Here is a 16824-nt window from a genome sequence, read left to right as displayed (position 1 = left end):
TTAGATTTTATCACTTTTTTTTAGACAGCTGTAAAGAAGGTACATAACAAAGTATTTCTCACCATCAGATTTTGTCAGCGTTCATTGTATTCATATTGCAGCAATCTTTATATAAAATATCTATTTATTTACCACAAACAAATACGGATGCAGGGGGTTGGTTTAACTCTTTTTCAGTTAATTTGTTACACAGTTAATTGTTCCCTCAGCTTTTAGCCACTTCCCAAAACAACTTTGCAGCTTCATCAGAACATGCCAAAATCAGAGCAGACCATGAGCCAGCCAACCCCTGCACCTCCCCAGGCGTCCCCTTTGGGTGGGAGGGGCAGCATTAGTTCAGCATTCAAAGCCGTCGTGTTGAATATTTTAAGAGTTTATTTTATGCTTTACAAAGCACTTTTTGCCCATCAGAAATCAGCAGGATCTATGGATCCCTTCCCATCCAGGTCAGCACTTTGGATCTTGCCTAGCTACTTAGATTTGGTTACATCTGGGGGCAGCTCATTGGCCCGAGCAGAGTAAACTCGTTGCACAATTCCAGTCACACCATCACCCTCTCGGGAATACACGGAGGGACATTGGCCAAGAGACAGTGAGAACGAGGGACATGCTGCTTTCAAACCCCTTCAATCCCATTGGGAGCCAGAGGGGAACATGTAATCATCTCACAAAAAACTGACTCCACCAAAGGCAGGGGCAGGTCTTGGAAAACCTACGGCAACACCTGTCCCTGGATTTGCACAACTGAGTGGCCGGGAGCACCTCCAAGCTCAATAATCTCCACGCTCTTTTATGTTTTCATACAAAAAATTTAATAAATATTACTTTTCAAGATTTATTGCCAGGAACAACACATCAAAGATGCATTTTCATATAACACTAATATCACAATACAAGGTATCTTCATGATCTCAATGGTTAACCACCGAGATGACTATGTTTATAAGCCTTTTGATCTTAAACATCGTAATAGCACTTTGATTTCCTCACTTGTTAAGGCGGGCAGTGTAATCTATGGCAAACCTACACAGTGATCTTACTGGACATTCTACTGTTCAAGTATTCAACAACTAGCTTATTAGAATACTCCCTAAATGCAGTAGATTACAAAAAAAAGTCAAATCTACAAGTGGTTCAGTATTACATATTTCATGGTGAGAAAAAAAATAATTAGAATTTACAAAATAAGATTGCTGTGTTTCCAACTTCACACGCTAATTTGATATTTTTAATTACATGCAACCACTCACATTTCATCTACATAAAGTAATAGCTCAGTTTTGTTCCCTTAAACTGCTTCTTAGCAGATTATCTGCCTGTCACTCGGTTTTCAAGTCTAAAGCAGCAAAAAAAATTTTCTAGTCTAATTCTCTAAACTGCCTCAGTCAGTACTTACAAAGAGTCTTAAAGTGATACTATGGAAGGTGTTTCAAACGTTTGACATTGTACAAAAACCAGCATCAAGGCATGAAAGCCCATCCTATTAAAAATAAACTATTTTAGAACACCTTAGTTTTGGCATATAGGCAACATGTAACAAGAAAATAAATTCAAAATAAAGAAGCCACGAGCTTACAATGCTATCAAAAACCTTCAACTCTAAACACATACATATAAATAAAAAGGAATGATATTTTAAGGCTCTTGATTATTAAGTTAATAAATCAAATATACACAGTGATTAATAAAAAAAGAATTATTTACATATCTATACAAACTTCTATTTTTGACACATTTTCCTCTTTAAATTCTTCATTTACCAGCAACTGCTGACAAGTTCCCCCCACCCACCCCCAACAAAAATACAATAAAAAAATAAATAATAAACTTATTTTTGATAGTTGCTGTGGTTCCGAGCTGCAAAGGCACTTTCAAATACAGAACTAGTTGTACGTCACCATAAAACCAATATACAAAAAACTCAAATTCAATAAATATAAATAAAATGTATTATTCTAAAGAAACTGTATAAATCGGAACATCTGGCAGAAAAAGAAAAAAAAAAAAGAAAAAAATGAACACTAAGGAAGAGTAATAAGGCTATGTAATACCTTATGGAACGTTTCCATGATGGATCAGCTGCAGCTGAATTTACGGGAGGGCACTTTTGACTAGTTTTGCATAGATGTGAAATGCAGCACTTGGTATTCCAGCCAACCACAGCAACTATCATTGCCAGTGTAAGCCAGCTTGTCCAAACTTAAATTAACACAGGGATTCTAAGTAAATAATAGCCTTAGACTCAAATATTACACAACAGTTTAAGAACTACAAGCTCTTGAGTGCCTTTATAATGGTACTTAAAGGCCCTGCATGGCAGCACCCCACCGTCTGCTATACGATGTACTCCATCCGATTTAGGCTTTGTGCACTTTCCAAGTCTCTGTTGTCCTGTTTATTTGTCCAGTTTGGGTGTTTTGTAGGGGTGCTGTTGGGGGGCTTTTCATCTCTGTCTACCAAAGTGTAGGCTGGCTGCTTGGCAAATCGGGCCTTCTGCTGGTGCTTGTCCATGTCGTCCTCCTCCACCTCGGAGTTGTGTGTCCTTATTTTGGCGATTTTGGAGTTTTTGTTTTCGTAGTCTTTAATGGGGACAGTGTTTGCTCCGTGTTTCTCAATGGGGTTTTTGATCTGGTTCAGCTGCTCCCTCACGTTGTTGGTGGTGTTGTCGTCAGAGGCCGTGTGAGTGTGGCTGCTCTGCTTTCGGCGCTTCCGGATGCACCAGTAAAACACAGTGACCAGGCAACAGATCCAGGCTACTGTTAGGACCGAGCTCAGCAACGGCACCAGGAAATCTGGAAAAGGCAGGAGAGCAGTTAGTCCTGCTGTGAGAACCAAGGAGGCCAACTCCAGGCTTTCTACAAAGAAAACCAATCTCAGTTCTTAAGCCTTGTTTTTTCACTTATTTCTCCACGAGGAGAACGGCAGCCGCTTTACCAGGTTAGGCCACTGCTTTAGAGCATTTTCAAAACCTTTGTGGTTTTTTTAAGTAAAACGATCCTGGCGCAAAGCCGCCCCGTTGTTCCCAGTGAACAGGGCCAAGGAGCAGAGATTCCAGACTGCCCTTGGAAGGGCTGTTCTAGTCAGGGCAAGGGTACAGGAATCTGGGGACAAGGACCAGCTCACCTGTTTTGCTCTTCACCGGCCGCCGCTGCACCCTGACTTCGGCCACTGCCGCGATGAGGGTGTTGTTCCCGTCGCGCTTACTGACCAGGTCGATGATCTTATCTGTGATGTCCTTGATGGGGTTTTCATCTTCCCCGATATCTTCTGCAGACTGCAGGACAAGGCACACAATTAACACCAAATGCCACAGCAGATGCACAGGGGAATCTGCTATTTATAAATTTCCACAATCACTTAAGGCTCTTGGTGCTTTTAACACATAAAAAAACCCAACCAAAAAGGCTGGCGGTGGGCAGAAACTAATAATGCATATTTTTTGTCCCCATCCCTACAAAGACCAAAAATCCCCCCCAAGAAAGCAAGAATGGAGCACAGAAATGTTTTACTCCCCCTATTACAGTTGCCCCCAGATGGCAGCTCTCAGGTAGGCACATGTAACCAGGATTCCTTCCCTGTTCTTACAGGGAATCAGGATGGAAACAAAACCACAAGAAGCGCTGACAAAGCCAGGAATTAAGATTTTTATGAAATCCACATGTTGCACACATATCCAGATAATTAACTACTGAGACATTCAAAAATATTCCAGGAATACTTACAATAGCAACATGGATTTCATTATTTGCCAAGTGGGAAGGCTCACAGGTAATATAGATGGAATATTCAACAGAAACATTCTTCAGAATATTCAGATTCCTCAATTCACTGCAAACATGCTCTGTGGTAAGGCCCTGGAAGACACAAAAAAGGTGTTGGGTTTTTTAATTACATATGCACACAAACACACAGATATAAGATTTACTTGGGTTTTTTTTTCCTGCCCTGAAGTAAGAGTTCTCAAAGGAAAAGGACGTGGAATTCCCTCAAAACCAGCTTTTGTTCTTCCCTAAACACAAAAGCATTTATGGTGGAAGGCTGTATTAATCCTTCCCTGCTTTCTGTTTACTTTGATAAAAAGACAGTGCCAGCTTTTACTGTGCTTTTCCCTATGACAAAAGTCATTCCAAGCTCCGGGAAGCAAATCCACAGGTGCCGCAGCACAGCGAGCTGCTGCTACTCACCGGTGACATCATTTCTTTGTTGAAGGTGAAGGTGATGTTGGCACAGTTGTCCTGGTAGTAAGAATCTGAGTTGCATTTGGTCCTCACAGGCTGCTGGTTGGAGGGCCAGCACTCGCCCACCGCGGCACACGGGTGGGTGAAGCAGTGGTCGTCCCTCACGGGGACACAGGCGTGGCCCGCGGGGCACTCGCTGTGACCTTTGCCGTGCAGGACACAGGGCCGAGGGCCACACCACACCTAGGAGAGAAGAAATGCTGGTAAGAACCCACTGGTTGGAGGACAGAAAACAGCATAACCCGAAGCACAGCCCAGCTGTACCTTAGAACAGGTGACTTTCCCATTCAGACACTGGCAGGTATTGCAGTCGTCGTCCCACTTCGCCCCATCTGGCATTACTCGAACGCTGGTAATGCAAGGCCTTCCTGTAACTGAAGAGTGAACAGAATTAGAAGCTCAAAACAGGGAAAAAGTGAAAAAGAAATCCCAAAAAACAAAATCCAAACAAACACCAACCCTACCAAACCCTTTCCTAAGTTCACCTAAACTTATCACTAAGTTTGCTTCTTCAATAAAGGTATTTGCTTTAAACAACAACAGATAACACCCCCCAAAAAAACCCCCATAGAACCACAAAACCATCAAGATGCAATTACACAGATCTTGCTACAAACATTAGGACCAGCTCTGGCATCTGGAATACCTTCTTGGCATCCTGGACCACTGCGACCCGGGGGGCAAATGCAACGGTACCCATTGATTTCATCCACACACGTCGCTCCAAAGGCGCAGGGCGAGGACTGGCATTCGTTGATATCTGTGATGGGAAGGAGAGGAAATAGCATCCTTTTGTTTTGGCAGAAAAAAGCAAATACAGGATATATTTGCCTACTGGAGCTTTTATGTTCGTTTTCTAGAGTCTGCTGGGAGATGGATTCCTGCTGGCAGCACCGGTATAACCTCAAAACAAGTCCTTTGACATTTCTGCTGTGTGGCACTAGCAAAGATCAAAACCTGACCCCTGTGGCTACTTGAGCTTTCCAAGGGCAAGGACACATTCCTTCTCACACAGGCACACTTCCTCTCCTCTGATGTGCTCCAGTTTTGTCCCCCACTAGATTCTTCAACTGATAACAATGTTAAACCCCTTCCCAGTTGTATTGCTGCTGCGAGACTTCTACTTCCATGGCTGTTATTAAAAAAAGTGTTAGTGTCCTCCTACCTATAATTATTATTAAATTACAGGGAAGTACATACATCACCCCAGGGCTTGGAGGTGGATTATTAATTGACAAGGTTTTTGGCTGGCACACTTTCATCTCAAGCAGAAGCCTGGGTCACACAAACACATATGAACTGGGAAAACTATCCTGGAGGCATTTTGACTGCTCATCTGAACCAAGAAATTTCAGCTCCAGCTGAGTGACTTGAAAATTTCTTTCATTTTCAGTGTGATTCCTGCCCTCCCCAAATCTGCTACGGATAGAGAAGACACAGGACACCTATCACTCATCTGATCTACCACTTAACCTAATTAAGATGATTGTCTTGCAACAAGATTCAAGTGAGACAAAAATCCAGGTGGAGCACCATTGGAACACTTACTGATCCTGCAGTCGGGCCCTGCGAAGCCTGGAGCACACTCACAGCGGTACCAGTTCTCTCCATCCACACAAGTGCCACTGTTGTAACTGTAGAGAAAAGTCATTGCAGACATTAAGAAACTGCTACAAAGAATCCAGAATTCTAAAACAACACCAAAAAAAAAAAGCCAAGGATAAACACAGCAAACTTACCAAGGATGAGGACTGCAGTCGTTTGTGTCTGCAAAGCAAAGACAGGCAGCATTAAACATGCAGGCTTTGGCTAATACAGCTCTACTGGCAGTAAAGAATGATCAAACTTCCCCTAATGCCCAAGTTATACTTAGCTCAACTTTTACAAAAATATGCTGAAATTCTCTACTAAATTGATTCCAGGCTTCTACCACAAAATTTGTTAACTACATTATGGAACACATGTACACAGGAAGAAATCCTTGTAAAGAATCTAATGTGGGGGGGAAAAGAAAAAAAGTGGAAGCAGACAGAGCTGCTCGTAGAAAAAGAATGCAGGAGAAAACAAGACAACATCTGTCTCCACTTAGCTGATTTGCAACTTTCTCATGCCCAGGTCAAGGCTCTATCACACAAAGTCATTAAAAACAAAGATTCAGGTGATGCTAAAGCCTACATCAAACAAGCTTTCCCTTCTGGTTTCAATCTTGACTCCGAGAGCAACAGGATGAGCTCATGTTCTCATCAGGCAACACTCTGGAAAAGTTCAAGCAGAGCTGACTTACTCTGAGTGCATGTGGGTCCTTCCCAGCCCTCCTTGCAGACACAAGTGAACGAGTCCCCGCTGACCACACAGGTACCACCGTTGTGGCAGGGGTTTGGCAGGCAGCTGCTGTTCCTCGCTGCAACACAAACAGCATTCGCCGCTAAGTTGTTAGAAAGCCCTCGAATGCGAGCCAAGAGGAAAAACTGAGGTCACAGATCCACTGCTGCATCTGCTTCCTGGCGATTATGCAGGGTTATTTACCTATGTTACAAGTGGCTCCTTCCCATCCTGCAGGACACATGCACTTGAAAGTGTCCCCCTCGTCGTAACACGTTCCGCCGTTGTTGCACGTTGCCTCGTCGCACTGGCTGTCGCCTGTGAGAAACCCAAACCATCCTTAAGACTGGTGCTCTTTGCAAGTTCAAGTGGCCAATCAGAGCACGCCTGTTACGTTTTGGAAATGCTGAACTTACGGGAGTGGCAAGTTTTTCCTTTCCACCCATTTTTACATTCGCAGAAGAAGTCGTTGACCAAGTCTCGGCAAGTTCCTCCATTGTGGCAGGGGTTTTTACTGCAGTCATTAATGTCTGGATAAGTTAAAGAGAGAAAACCGGCTCAGGGGTGTTTACAGAATTGACAAACAATGCTTGAAAGGAGCATAACCCATCCCTAATTTTGGCCTGTGTTTCAATCCTGGATTAAACACTTAAGTCAGTATTTTAAAGCTTTAAGCCCCGTCACAGAGATGAAGGATGTTTCAACACATTCCTGCCATTTGTTTTCATTTTGTTTGTAATCTTGTTTCAGTAAACAAGCAGTGAAAAGGCCTATTACATAAACTCCCCTGTTAGGCAGGGGATGGGAGCCGAGCACTTGCTCCTCCTCTGCTCCAAAGACTGACAAAATACAGGTGTGATATGCAGACAGGCCATCCCTAAAGTGGCATCTACTAATGCAAAGGGTTTCTTCCTGAATGTTATCCAAAGGACAGAGCAGGAAACTGAACCGTGGGAGGGCCAGGTTCTACTCCCAGTCCAGATTTGTAACTTGGGTTTAGTTCCGATACGAAATCTTTGACTTGGTGGAAAGCAGAGGACGCTTGGTCCCCAATGGCCTTTGAAGCAGTTTATTGGCACTGGTCATGTTTGTCTTCAAGACAGCACCAGCCATTCCTTCCCAGTGTTTTCCCAAGAGATCTTTCTGTGTGCTGAAGAATGGATAACTTACTCGTTTCACAATATGTTCCTTCCCATCCATCACTGCAAATGCATTTGTAGGAGTTGATGCCGTCGATGCAAGTGCCACCATTTTTACAGGGGTTGCTCTCACAGTCATTGATATCTGCAACAGTTGGGAGGAGAAAAAAAAAAAAAGAGGGAAAAAACCTCAAACTAGGAGTACAGCTAGTGGAAGTTATCTTATTGCAGACTGTTTGGTGCTACTTCCATTTCTAAGACCCTTTTGAGGGGAAGGGTTATAAGCAAGATGAGAAATGGGTGAAAAACTGGATGAAGTGATGAACCCATCACTCGACAATTACTATTAAAACCAACAAAAAAATAAATCAGGAGTCCTTAAGATCCACATTAAACCCCACTATTAACTCCCTCAGACCTTGTATACATAAGGTTTTTAAAAACATACAATTCATGGCCAGAGGGTTCATTACTGTGAACTTTCCCCAAGGCCCAGCAAATTCCACTCTGCCTCACCCAAGGCGGGATATGAAAACTTAAAGCAGTTCCAAGGTTCACTGCGTTACAATAAAGAACCCTTAAAGCAGTCTGGGAGGGAAGGATGGAATATTTCTTAAAAAAAAAAAAAAAAGAAAAAAGATATCCTCCTTTCAGCTCTTACTCTCATGGCAGTAGGTGCCGGTGAATCCTTTGTTGCATTCACAGGTGAACTTCCCACCCGCTTGGCTCTTGCATTTCCCGTGAGGACCACAGACGTTGGAAGAAATGTAGCGAACCCCCTCGGGTGTGCTGTTGGAAGCCACTGCCACGGTGCAGCTGTCGATCACTGTGGAAAAGCAGAACCTGCATGAGGATTGCCGATCTGACCTGATTCCTTAAGCTAAGAGCAACATTTTAATTCCCAGTGATGGATGTTTAGAAGACATGTGTTGGAAAAGACCTTTAAGACCCTCGAGTCCAGCCACAAACCTAACAGTGCCAAATATGTTTGCTGCTTTAAATGGAAGGACTGTGCCAACTGTGCATAAAATAATCACATTTTATCTGACGGTTGCTGGACCACATCCACGGCCTGGAATAGGCTGTTTGCTACCTGTGTTTTCTGTCCACGTGGACATAAGGCTGTCTTTCAATAGCTGATATTTACAAATATTACTCATCTGCTCATACAAATAAAGGCCTAAGGCAGAGGGCAAAATTCAGCCTCTTTATGCAAGAGCTACTCCAGTGACTCCACTGCTGGAGCTGCATTAGGGCTCCAGCCAGGGGAGGGGCAGGAACTGTTGCCAGACATTCCCATTCACCCGCGAGGCAACACAAACCTTCACAGGGAGTTGTGCGGCAGTGATCCTTCAGGTGGGAGCAGTTCTTCCCTTCATAGTCCTCAGGGCAGTTACAGAAATAGTCCATGGCAAGATTGAAGCACTGGGCGCCGTTCTGGCAAGGATTGGGCTCGCAGTAATCTATGTCCAGCTGCAAGTAGTGCAGACAGAGGGAAGGGGAATAGAAAGGGGAGGGGAAAAAGGAGTGAGGGAAGGCTGAGTGAAACAGAAGGTTTATCATAGCTTTTCCCTCACCATGACAGGCTGACATTGTGGAATCTGACCTTTTTATCTGCTCTCTCAAAGAGTCATTCATAACACGGGGTTTAGTTCGACTCGCGGCTGTTCGGGCAGACAGACTCTTGATATCGAACAGCCAAAATTAATAGAGCGCAAAGCCGGACACGCAAACCCCGTTTAACAAAAAGAATCCTCCGCAGCCCGACAGGGGTTTTGTTGGTTTCTTTTCCCCCCAATATATATTAATCAAGCAGTTTGTTGGCAGACTGACAGCGATATCAAGTACAACTTTATCCTATGGTTCACTGGACTGCAGGCATTCCGTGCACAGATCCGGAGCGCCGGTACAAACGGCACTGGCTGAGGGCCTGCCTTTCACCCAGGCTTCTTACCTGACAGAGGTTTCCTGAGAAACCAGCGGGACACAGACATTGGAATCCATTGATTTCATCCTGGCAATGACCCCCATTCATGCAAGGGTTACTTGCACATTCATTGATGTCTTTCTCACAGTGATCTCCTGCATAGCCAGGTGAACAGATACACCGATAACCATTAACCAAGTCCTGGGAAAGAACAGAAAAGTTTAGAGTTAAAGGTTTTTCCTCCCTCTTGAGGTAGTCTTATTAAGGGGGAAAAAAAAAAAAGTCAAAAAAAAAAAAATCATCTTACTCTGTCCAACAAGGCAAAAATATTTAGGGGGGGAAAAAACAAACACACACAGACCCAGTTCTGGCTTATGTTCTTAATTTCCAGGCAAGACATTAATCCACATTTTGCAGTGAAGTGCCTACATTTACAGAAGGTAATTTGCACAACCAGCCCATTCACTGGTGACACTGGCAGTGAAAATGAGTCATTTATTGCAGTTATATTTTTTGCCTTTACTGTTGTACAGACATATCTGGACATGCTATAGCATGACATAGGCCCTCCCCCCAGCTTAAAGAAAGGACAACTTATACCACCTAATTGCTATTTTCCAAACTATTTGTGCTTAGACTCAAACGTTTTGGTTACTGTTGCAAGTCTTTGGGAAACCAAAGTAAACCAAGAATGGCTCACCCGACAGGATCCTCCATTCTGACATTGTCCACGACAGTCGTTAATATCTGTAATAAAATTAGCATGGTTAGAAGGCAAAAATATATTTACACTAGATAGAGAGTTCAGGTCTCTCTAAAACTGCAGCTAGATAAACCTTTTGTCAGGTTTCCTGCATGCCTTCCTTGAGATAAGGTTATTATAATGGGTGGGAAACCTTTCGTGATTTTGCTACGAGAGGCAGTGAAACTTCACATCATTGTTTCAGTCACTTTATCTGAATATAGCTATGGTACAGGCTAATGACTTTGATAAAATTGTGTATTTTCATTCTGCACCAACTACTCCCTTTCTAAAAACATCAACTGCTGGGGCTATGCCCAATGTTTAAATCTGAGCTTAGAACATACATATCCCCACAGAACTGGCCTTTAATAAACCCAAGGATATGGACACTTACTGATATCACAGTTGTGGCCAGACCAGCCAGTAATGCAGTCACAGTAGTAGCTGCCAATCAGGTTCCTGCAGGAGTTGGCATTGACACAGGGTTTGCCCTCACATTCATTGGCATCTGAAAAACCAAGGGGAACAGCCCAATGCAGAGTTTGTAGGGCAGGGGGGAAGGGAAAAGCCCACAGCCCACTCTCCCAGCTATCAGCAGTTCCTTCAGAGCTAAGAGGAACTTGTACAGCACAGATGAGTGCGACTGGAACAAACAAAAGTCAATCCCACGTCAGCCTCTGAAGGCTCTTTCAGTTTCTCTGCAATTAGAACATACAGGCTACGCTAATTATTTGATAATTACCCAGCCACTCATTAAGACCAACTTATCCCCCCCACACACATCTCAGCTGAGCGTTTTGAAGGAGAAATGCTGCAGCCCGGTCAGTGGGATGAGTGTGTTGTGTAAGGAATGCAGCCAGCTCATTCTCCGTGAGATCATCCACATTGTGGAACCCAGCTGTGAACTCCTTGGTCTGGAGGAGTTGACATGGCTGAAGAGATACAGCAACTTTCTCACAGGCTAAAGGGAGAAACATATGTGGGGGCAGCGCTGGGAGGCACATCATGCACCCTCCCCACTCCAGGGCAGCTCTGGTTTGAGGGATGTCTCTTAATTAACCATTTCCTTCGACTGCCAGCACACAGCAGCAACAAAGTGATGGAAGCCACGCCTGGAGACTGTCCCAGACCATGGAAACACAAACATCCCTAATGCAAAGGGCACAACTGCCCTGGCCTGGCTGTACCACGGTGACTTTTGCATTTCTCTCTCCCCACTCCAGAAAAGCATTGGATGAAGGGAAAAGCAGTTCTCACCTAGCTGGCACGTTTTGCCAGTCCACTGAGGTGGGCAAATACACTTAAATCCATCAACTAGATCTTGGCAAGTTCCTCCATGACCACAGGGATTTGGAGAACAATCATCAATATCTGTAATGCAGAGTAAGGAGAGGCTTAGCTCCACTGCCTGACAGGCAATGGCACTAACTGACACATTTGATAAATGGTTGCTGCTACTTGGGTTTTCCCCGAGGATCAGAAGGACAACAGGACTTCCACTTGGAATTCTAGGTCATCTCTGATTTCAGTAAAAGCCTCCTTTAAAAATAAGAGTAGTGTAAATGGGGGTTCAAAGCACAGGGGAAGGAGTTTACCCCTATGGCCTTTGTGCAAGTGGAAGTCACATTTTGATCCAGCAACTCTCTCTAAACAGCATTTTAAACAATTTGCCAGAATTCTACAAAAATTCAGTATTTCGATTCTTTAGAGAAGCCTTTGGCCTTTCTTTCCCCTGGCAGTTAACAAACAAAAACCTCAGCACCAGCAAAGGGAAAGAGAGTGCTCAGGGGAATAAAGGGCTGCCAGGAACCAATGCTCAAGCTGAGAAAGGTTAAATAGGCTGCCCTATAAGTTTATCAGTGCTCACAAAGAGTGATCGAAACCAGCAAACTAGCATCTTTTTTCATACAAATTTGAAAGAACTCACTATCAGTGCAAGTTGGTCCAGCCCAGCCAGGTGCACACACACACTCAAATCCCGTGGATGTCTCCAGGCAGCTTCCTCCGTTGTGACAGGGATCGGAGAGGCAGGCGTGCTCCGCTGCACCGGACACAGGCACATCAGGGGAGGGAACACAGCAATGCCACCGGGAGCCACCCCCTACGCCCACCCCCTGCTTCTGCCCTGGACACATCATCATCACACTGCTGCACTGCACTCCTGCAAGAACCAGGAGGCTGATGGTCACAGACACCAAAAGCTCATGAGGAAGCATGAACCGGCAAGGCTAGAAATTTGTACCCAGTCCTGACCAGGTGCACTAGAAACGGAGTTTTCCTCCATCTCATTGAGTGTATCCAAACCCAGGTAAGAATTAACTGTCAGTGGCAGCTCAGCGGCTGCAAACACTCACCAATTTCACAGTTCTGTCCCGAGTAGCCCTCAGGGCAGGAACACTGGTATTTGTCAGGGCCGGTGTTGCTGCAGGTGCCACCGTTCAGACAGGGCGGGTGGGTTCCACAGTAGTTCAGATCTGCAGGAGGGGAGGAGCTTTAGAGCCACGGTTGGAAAGCAACAGAAACACCCCCACGTGTGTGCTTTGTCTGTTTATTCCAGAGCCTTTACAAAATGCATCCACACACAAGAGCAGGACAGGGCAGGGAGAAGTTAAGGACACGCCAGAAGAGCAGTGGAGACAACGCCAAGCAGCTGAAGGACAACACACTCCCAGCACTCTGAGCCTCACGTGCAAAGGCTCCCAGTGTTAACATTCAAGTGTTCCATGGGCTCCCCGTGGGATTAGCATACCTTTGTCACAGAGCTGACCACCCCAGTTGGTTTCACAGAGGCATTGCCATGGTTCAATGCAAGTGCCATGGACACATCCCGGGTGTGGAATGCACTTATCACAGTACTGGCCTTGCCATCCATACTGACACCTTCGGTTAAAGAGGGGGAAAAAAAAATCAGAACAGGGAAACAAACCAAAAGCCAGTCAGAACTGCTCTGTGTAGATACAAGTGTGGAACTCCAAAGCTTGGAAAAAGGCTGGGGAAGTGGGGGAGAAGGGCAGGATGAGGGGAGGGGAGAAGCTATTCAAGGATTGTTTGATGGTTTCTTGTAAACAAACATTTTGGTAGTTTTGCCAAGGTCTCTGTAGTCGGCCTCCTGACAAAAGAATAACTGTTCTGAGAGAACCAGCATGAGGCCATTCAGCACAATAATACTCTTTTGGAGCCTCATATAAATGTGGCAGAGAGGGTGGGTGTGCACTACAAATCAATCTCTGGGCTTTGACAGGGTGCTTTATAAATCGAGGGGGGGAGAAAGAGTCAGTGGGAAAAACAGTTATCCAGAGATCCTCATGAATACAAGGTTCCAGGCGTTTCAGCCATGCTGGGGTCGAAGGAAGACAAACAAAACCATAACCACCAACTCTGAGCCCTTGGCAAGGCAGTAGCAAAGCATGAGGAGTTCCCTGCTCCATCAGAAGCCAGCCTTATTCCCAACCAGGAGACACACACAGCCAGTATGGAGCGGGCCACAGTCAGGGATGAAAGAAAACAGCACACATCAGGATTCTACATGTGTGCAAAGATCAGCTGCTGGGGTGTTTCAGAGTTTGATTGATGCTAATAACCTCTTTTCAGGGAATAACTAAAACATCCAATTCTGAGAAACTTCAGCATCTGAAGAATTTATTATTTATTGCCACTATCAATTAGGTACCTGAATTCTCTACTTAAAAGAAAGATGTGCTTTTAAAGTAGAGCCCCCTTAAGGGAAAGCTCATTTTGGCATTCATTTAGTTCTCGCTAGCAAGACAGACCAAGGATTCTTCAAATTAAAGTGGATCTATAGTTAGAAACAAGCAAAACAAGTTGAAAACGAAAAGCAAGGGTTTGTTGAGGTACTGTAGTTCATTAACAGGTCTTGAGAGTAATTGATCAGCAGCAATTATGCACTAAGCTGTCACTAAATTATGAAAACAAACCTCAGCTCTACAGAAGTCAGCTAAGCTTTCTATTTGTAAAACCCCCCACCATTCTTCTGCTGGCAATTTCTTCTCATGGGAAAAAGGCAGAAGGATCTATCCAGTGGGTAATCACACACAGCCAGTGGTAAAGTCCAACTTCCCTTCTAAAAATCTCAGGTGACAAACTACATCCTAATTAACTTTTTTCTTTAATAGCTATTTCAATAGCAGCCTATTCAAAGTCAATGGGAAATTCTTATTAGTTTGTGTGTTAACAAAAAAAGCCAGTCCAACTTATGTGTCTTTGTGAGCAAGGAACATGAAAGAAAACAAGATAAGGCAAAACAACCTCTCTCAAGTGGCTCTTGGAAAATCCTTCTGTAGAGGGAATATAATAAGAATGCACAGAGATCAAAATTGAGGAACATACCCTTTTAATTTGTATTGCATTCAAAGCAACTTGCCTGTGAGCTTGCACACAAGCCAAACTAAGGGACCTCACCTGCAAAAACAGGTATCCACATTGAGAGTTTTATTCCTTTCTGTCAAATCAAAGTGGTGGTGGGTTTTTTTTCTTTAAAACAAGTGTAAAGAGAAATGAAATAATTATAAAAAAAAAACCACACCACACAGGAAAAAATTCTGTGAGCTTTACAGCCAAAGATATTACCTTCTTCAAACATCAGCTTCAAAACATAACAAACAAAACTGGATAAGGCTATGGGCATTTAGAAAACAAGAAGTTAGATAGCAATTCCAGAAAAAGACTCACAGTAATAATTCTTGTTTAATAATATGTATGCAGCAGTTTCTCATGAGAAATTTAAAGTTAACTTTCCTTGTATAGTGATTCATGAGTAAAAATGGTTTTGTTGGCTGGCCTGCATTGAAGAAAGTGACTCTCACCAAGAGGGAAAAGGATATTTTAGGAACGTTTGGAGTTGTCTGTTGTACCAGAATGCAGAGCAGTTTCTGCTGGGATGTTATTTTTAAACCCTGTTGCATTTGTAACATACAGGCTATATGACTCATCAAAACTTAAAAGAGAATAAAATCTTGTTTCTGTGTTCACTTTAAAGATAGTGGTCTGACTTGGCAAGCAGAAGTTATCTGAAAGCACCAGAAGGACAGCATTGTTTCAAGACTATGCAAATCAAGTGTGGGAAAGTTGCACCTTAAGTAAATAAGAGCACTAGTGCATGTCTGGGCAGTGAGTGGGAGGCAAGAGACTTAGAAAGAGAAAGGAAAGGAAAAAAAAATCTGGAAACAAAGCCTGTTGTTCTGACTAGGAGACAGCAACCCCTACAAGGCATGTTTATTCTGATGACAGAAGCACAAATCACTGGTAGCCCTGACTGACTCGCTCCTCTCGCCATCTGGCCCCCCAATACTTCCTACTACTTGCTAGGCTTTTTCTTTTTTTTTTAATTAAGAAGAGATTTAGTTTTGGTGTTCTGGGGGTAAACCAGCTCATATCAGTGCTGCTAAAGGTTAAAAATCACTGAAGGACTGACAGCAGTCCATCCTGCAGCTCGACTTTCACTTTGCCACGGCTCTTGTGAGGATGAGAAGTTCCTTCCTACCTTGCTGTCAGAATGTTCCTTGATTTTTTTTTGTTTGTTTGTTTGCTTTGAAGCATAAGTTACAGGGACAGAGAGAACAAATTAACCAGTGTGGCTATTTGGGCTGAATTCTGCCTAAATGTCTGCCAGACACCCCAGATTTAGTTCCCGATTGAACTCCAGTCCACTCCATGAAAAAATTTCCAGCAACAGAGAATCCACCAATATGCTTGTCAGGCAGAGGAATTACTTTCTATTCCTTCAGACTTCTGAGTCTTATTCATGAATACCCAAACTTTACTTTTAACCCTTCCTACACAGGATCAATATCAACCTTTTGTAACCTCAGAAGCCCTCAGCTGTAAACAGATGTGATAAAGGGTTACCTGCAGCAGCTTGGGAGCTGCTTGTTGATAAAGAATATCCACATTTAATATCCACTAACCCTCTAAGGGTAAGGGAGAGAACCTCCCCATGCTGTAAATGCATGCTGCATATTTTAAGGCATTCCAAATATTTAGTTGTTGGGTTATGGGTAAAATCTGCTTTTCATTGTCTCCTTGCCAGGACAGAATGGACTTCAAAGCATGGCAGCAAAATTCAGCATTCATGGAGCCTACTGACAAGATTTCATCCCAGCCATTAACCTCTCAGCACTCGGAGCCCGGCTCACAATGGCAAAGGAACCGAGAGATTTAACTAATCCCATTCTAAAGAATGCTTGACTTTTGCCTACTGATGGAAGAAACCTGGGGGTGGGAGGGGAGAAGGGGGAAACAGTGAAAGGGAGAAGGGGAGAGAAAAGCCACACTGTACTTCAAGCTTGGAGTTGAAAAAGCCTGTTAATCAGGCTGGGGGGAAAAAACATACCCAGAAAACATTTGCACTATTTATGCAGAAACAATTAGTTAGTGCTCATTAGGCAGCATTCACACGATTTATCCCATACCCCCCCCCCCCCCCCCCCCCCCCCC

General features: G+C 43.9%; 1 protein-coding gene across 1 annotated transcript in view; it reads right to left on the bottom strand.

Annotated features, from left to right (window-relative positions):
- JAG1 (jagged canonical Notch ligand 1) overlaps window positions 1-16824 on the bottom strand; it is a 35877-nt gene continuing 19053 nt past the window's right edge. The window contains exons 6-26 of the mRNA XM_027693376.1: window positions 13121-13251; window positions 12726-12845; window positions 12299-12412; window positions 11629-11742; window positions 10766-10879; window positions 10327-10373; window positions 9654-9827; window positions 9022-9172; window positions 8361-8525; window positions 7731-7844; window positions 6977-7090; window positions 6765-6878; window positions 6523-6639; window positions 5978-6005; window positions 5787-5872; window positions 4885-4998; window positions 4503-4612; window positions 4185-4421; window positions 3723-3854; window positions 3124-3274; window positions 1-2792 (exon numbers count right to left, since the gene is read on the bottom strand). Of these exons, the coding sequence (XP_027549177.1) occupies window positions 2335-2792; window positions 3124-3274; window positions 3723-3854; window positions 4185-4421; window positions 4503-4612; window positions 4885-4998; window positions 5787-5872; window positions 5978-6005; window positions 6523-6639; window positions 6765-6878; window positions 6977-7090; window positions 7731-7844; window positions 8361-8525; window positions 9022-9172; window positions 9654-9827; window positions 10327-10373; window positions 10766-10879; window positions 11629-11742; window positions 12299-12412; window positions 12726-12845; window positions 13121-13251 (2905 nt within the window). The 3' untranslated portion in view covers window positions 1-2334. The remainder of the gene's footprint in view (window positions 2793-3123; window positions 3275-3722; window positions 3855-4184; window positions 4422-4502; window positions 4613-4884; window positions 4999-5786; window positions 5873-5977; window positions 6006-6522; window positions 6640-6764; window positions 6879-6976; window positions 7091-7730; window positions 7845-8360; window positions 8526-9021; window positions 9173-9653; window positions 9828-10326; window positions 10374-10765; window positions 10880-11628; window positions 11743-12298; window positions 12413-12725; window positions 12846-13120; window positions 13252-16824) is intronic.

This window comes from Neopelma chrysocephalum, unplaced genomic scaffold (genome assembly GCF_003984885.1).
Source record: "Neopelma chrysocephalum unplaced genomic scaffold, ASM398488v2 Primary Assembly neopelma1_91, whole genome shotgun sequence".
NCBI classification, from domain to species: Eukaryota; Metazoa; Chordata; class Aves; order Passeriformes; family Pipridae; genus Neopelma; species Neopelma chrysocephalum.
This window is presented reverse-complemented; position numbering and strand designations above follow the sequence as displayed.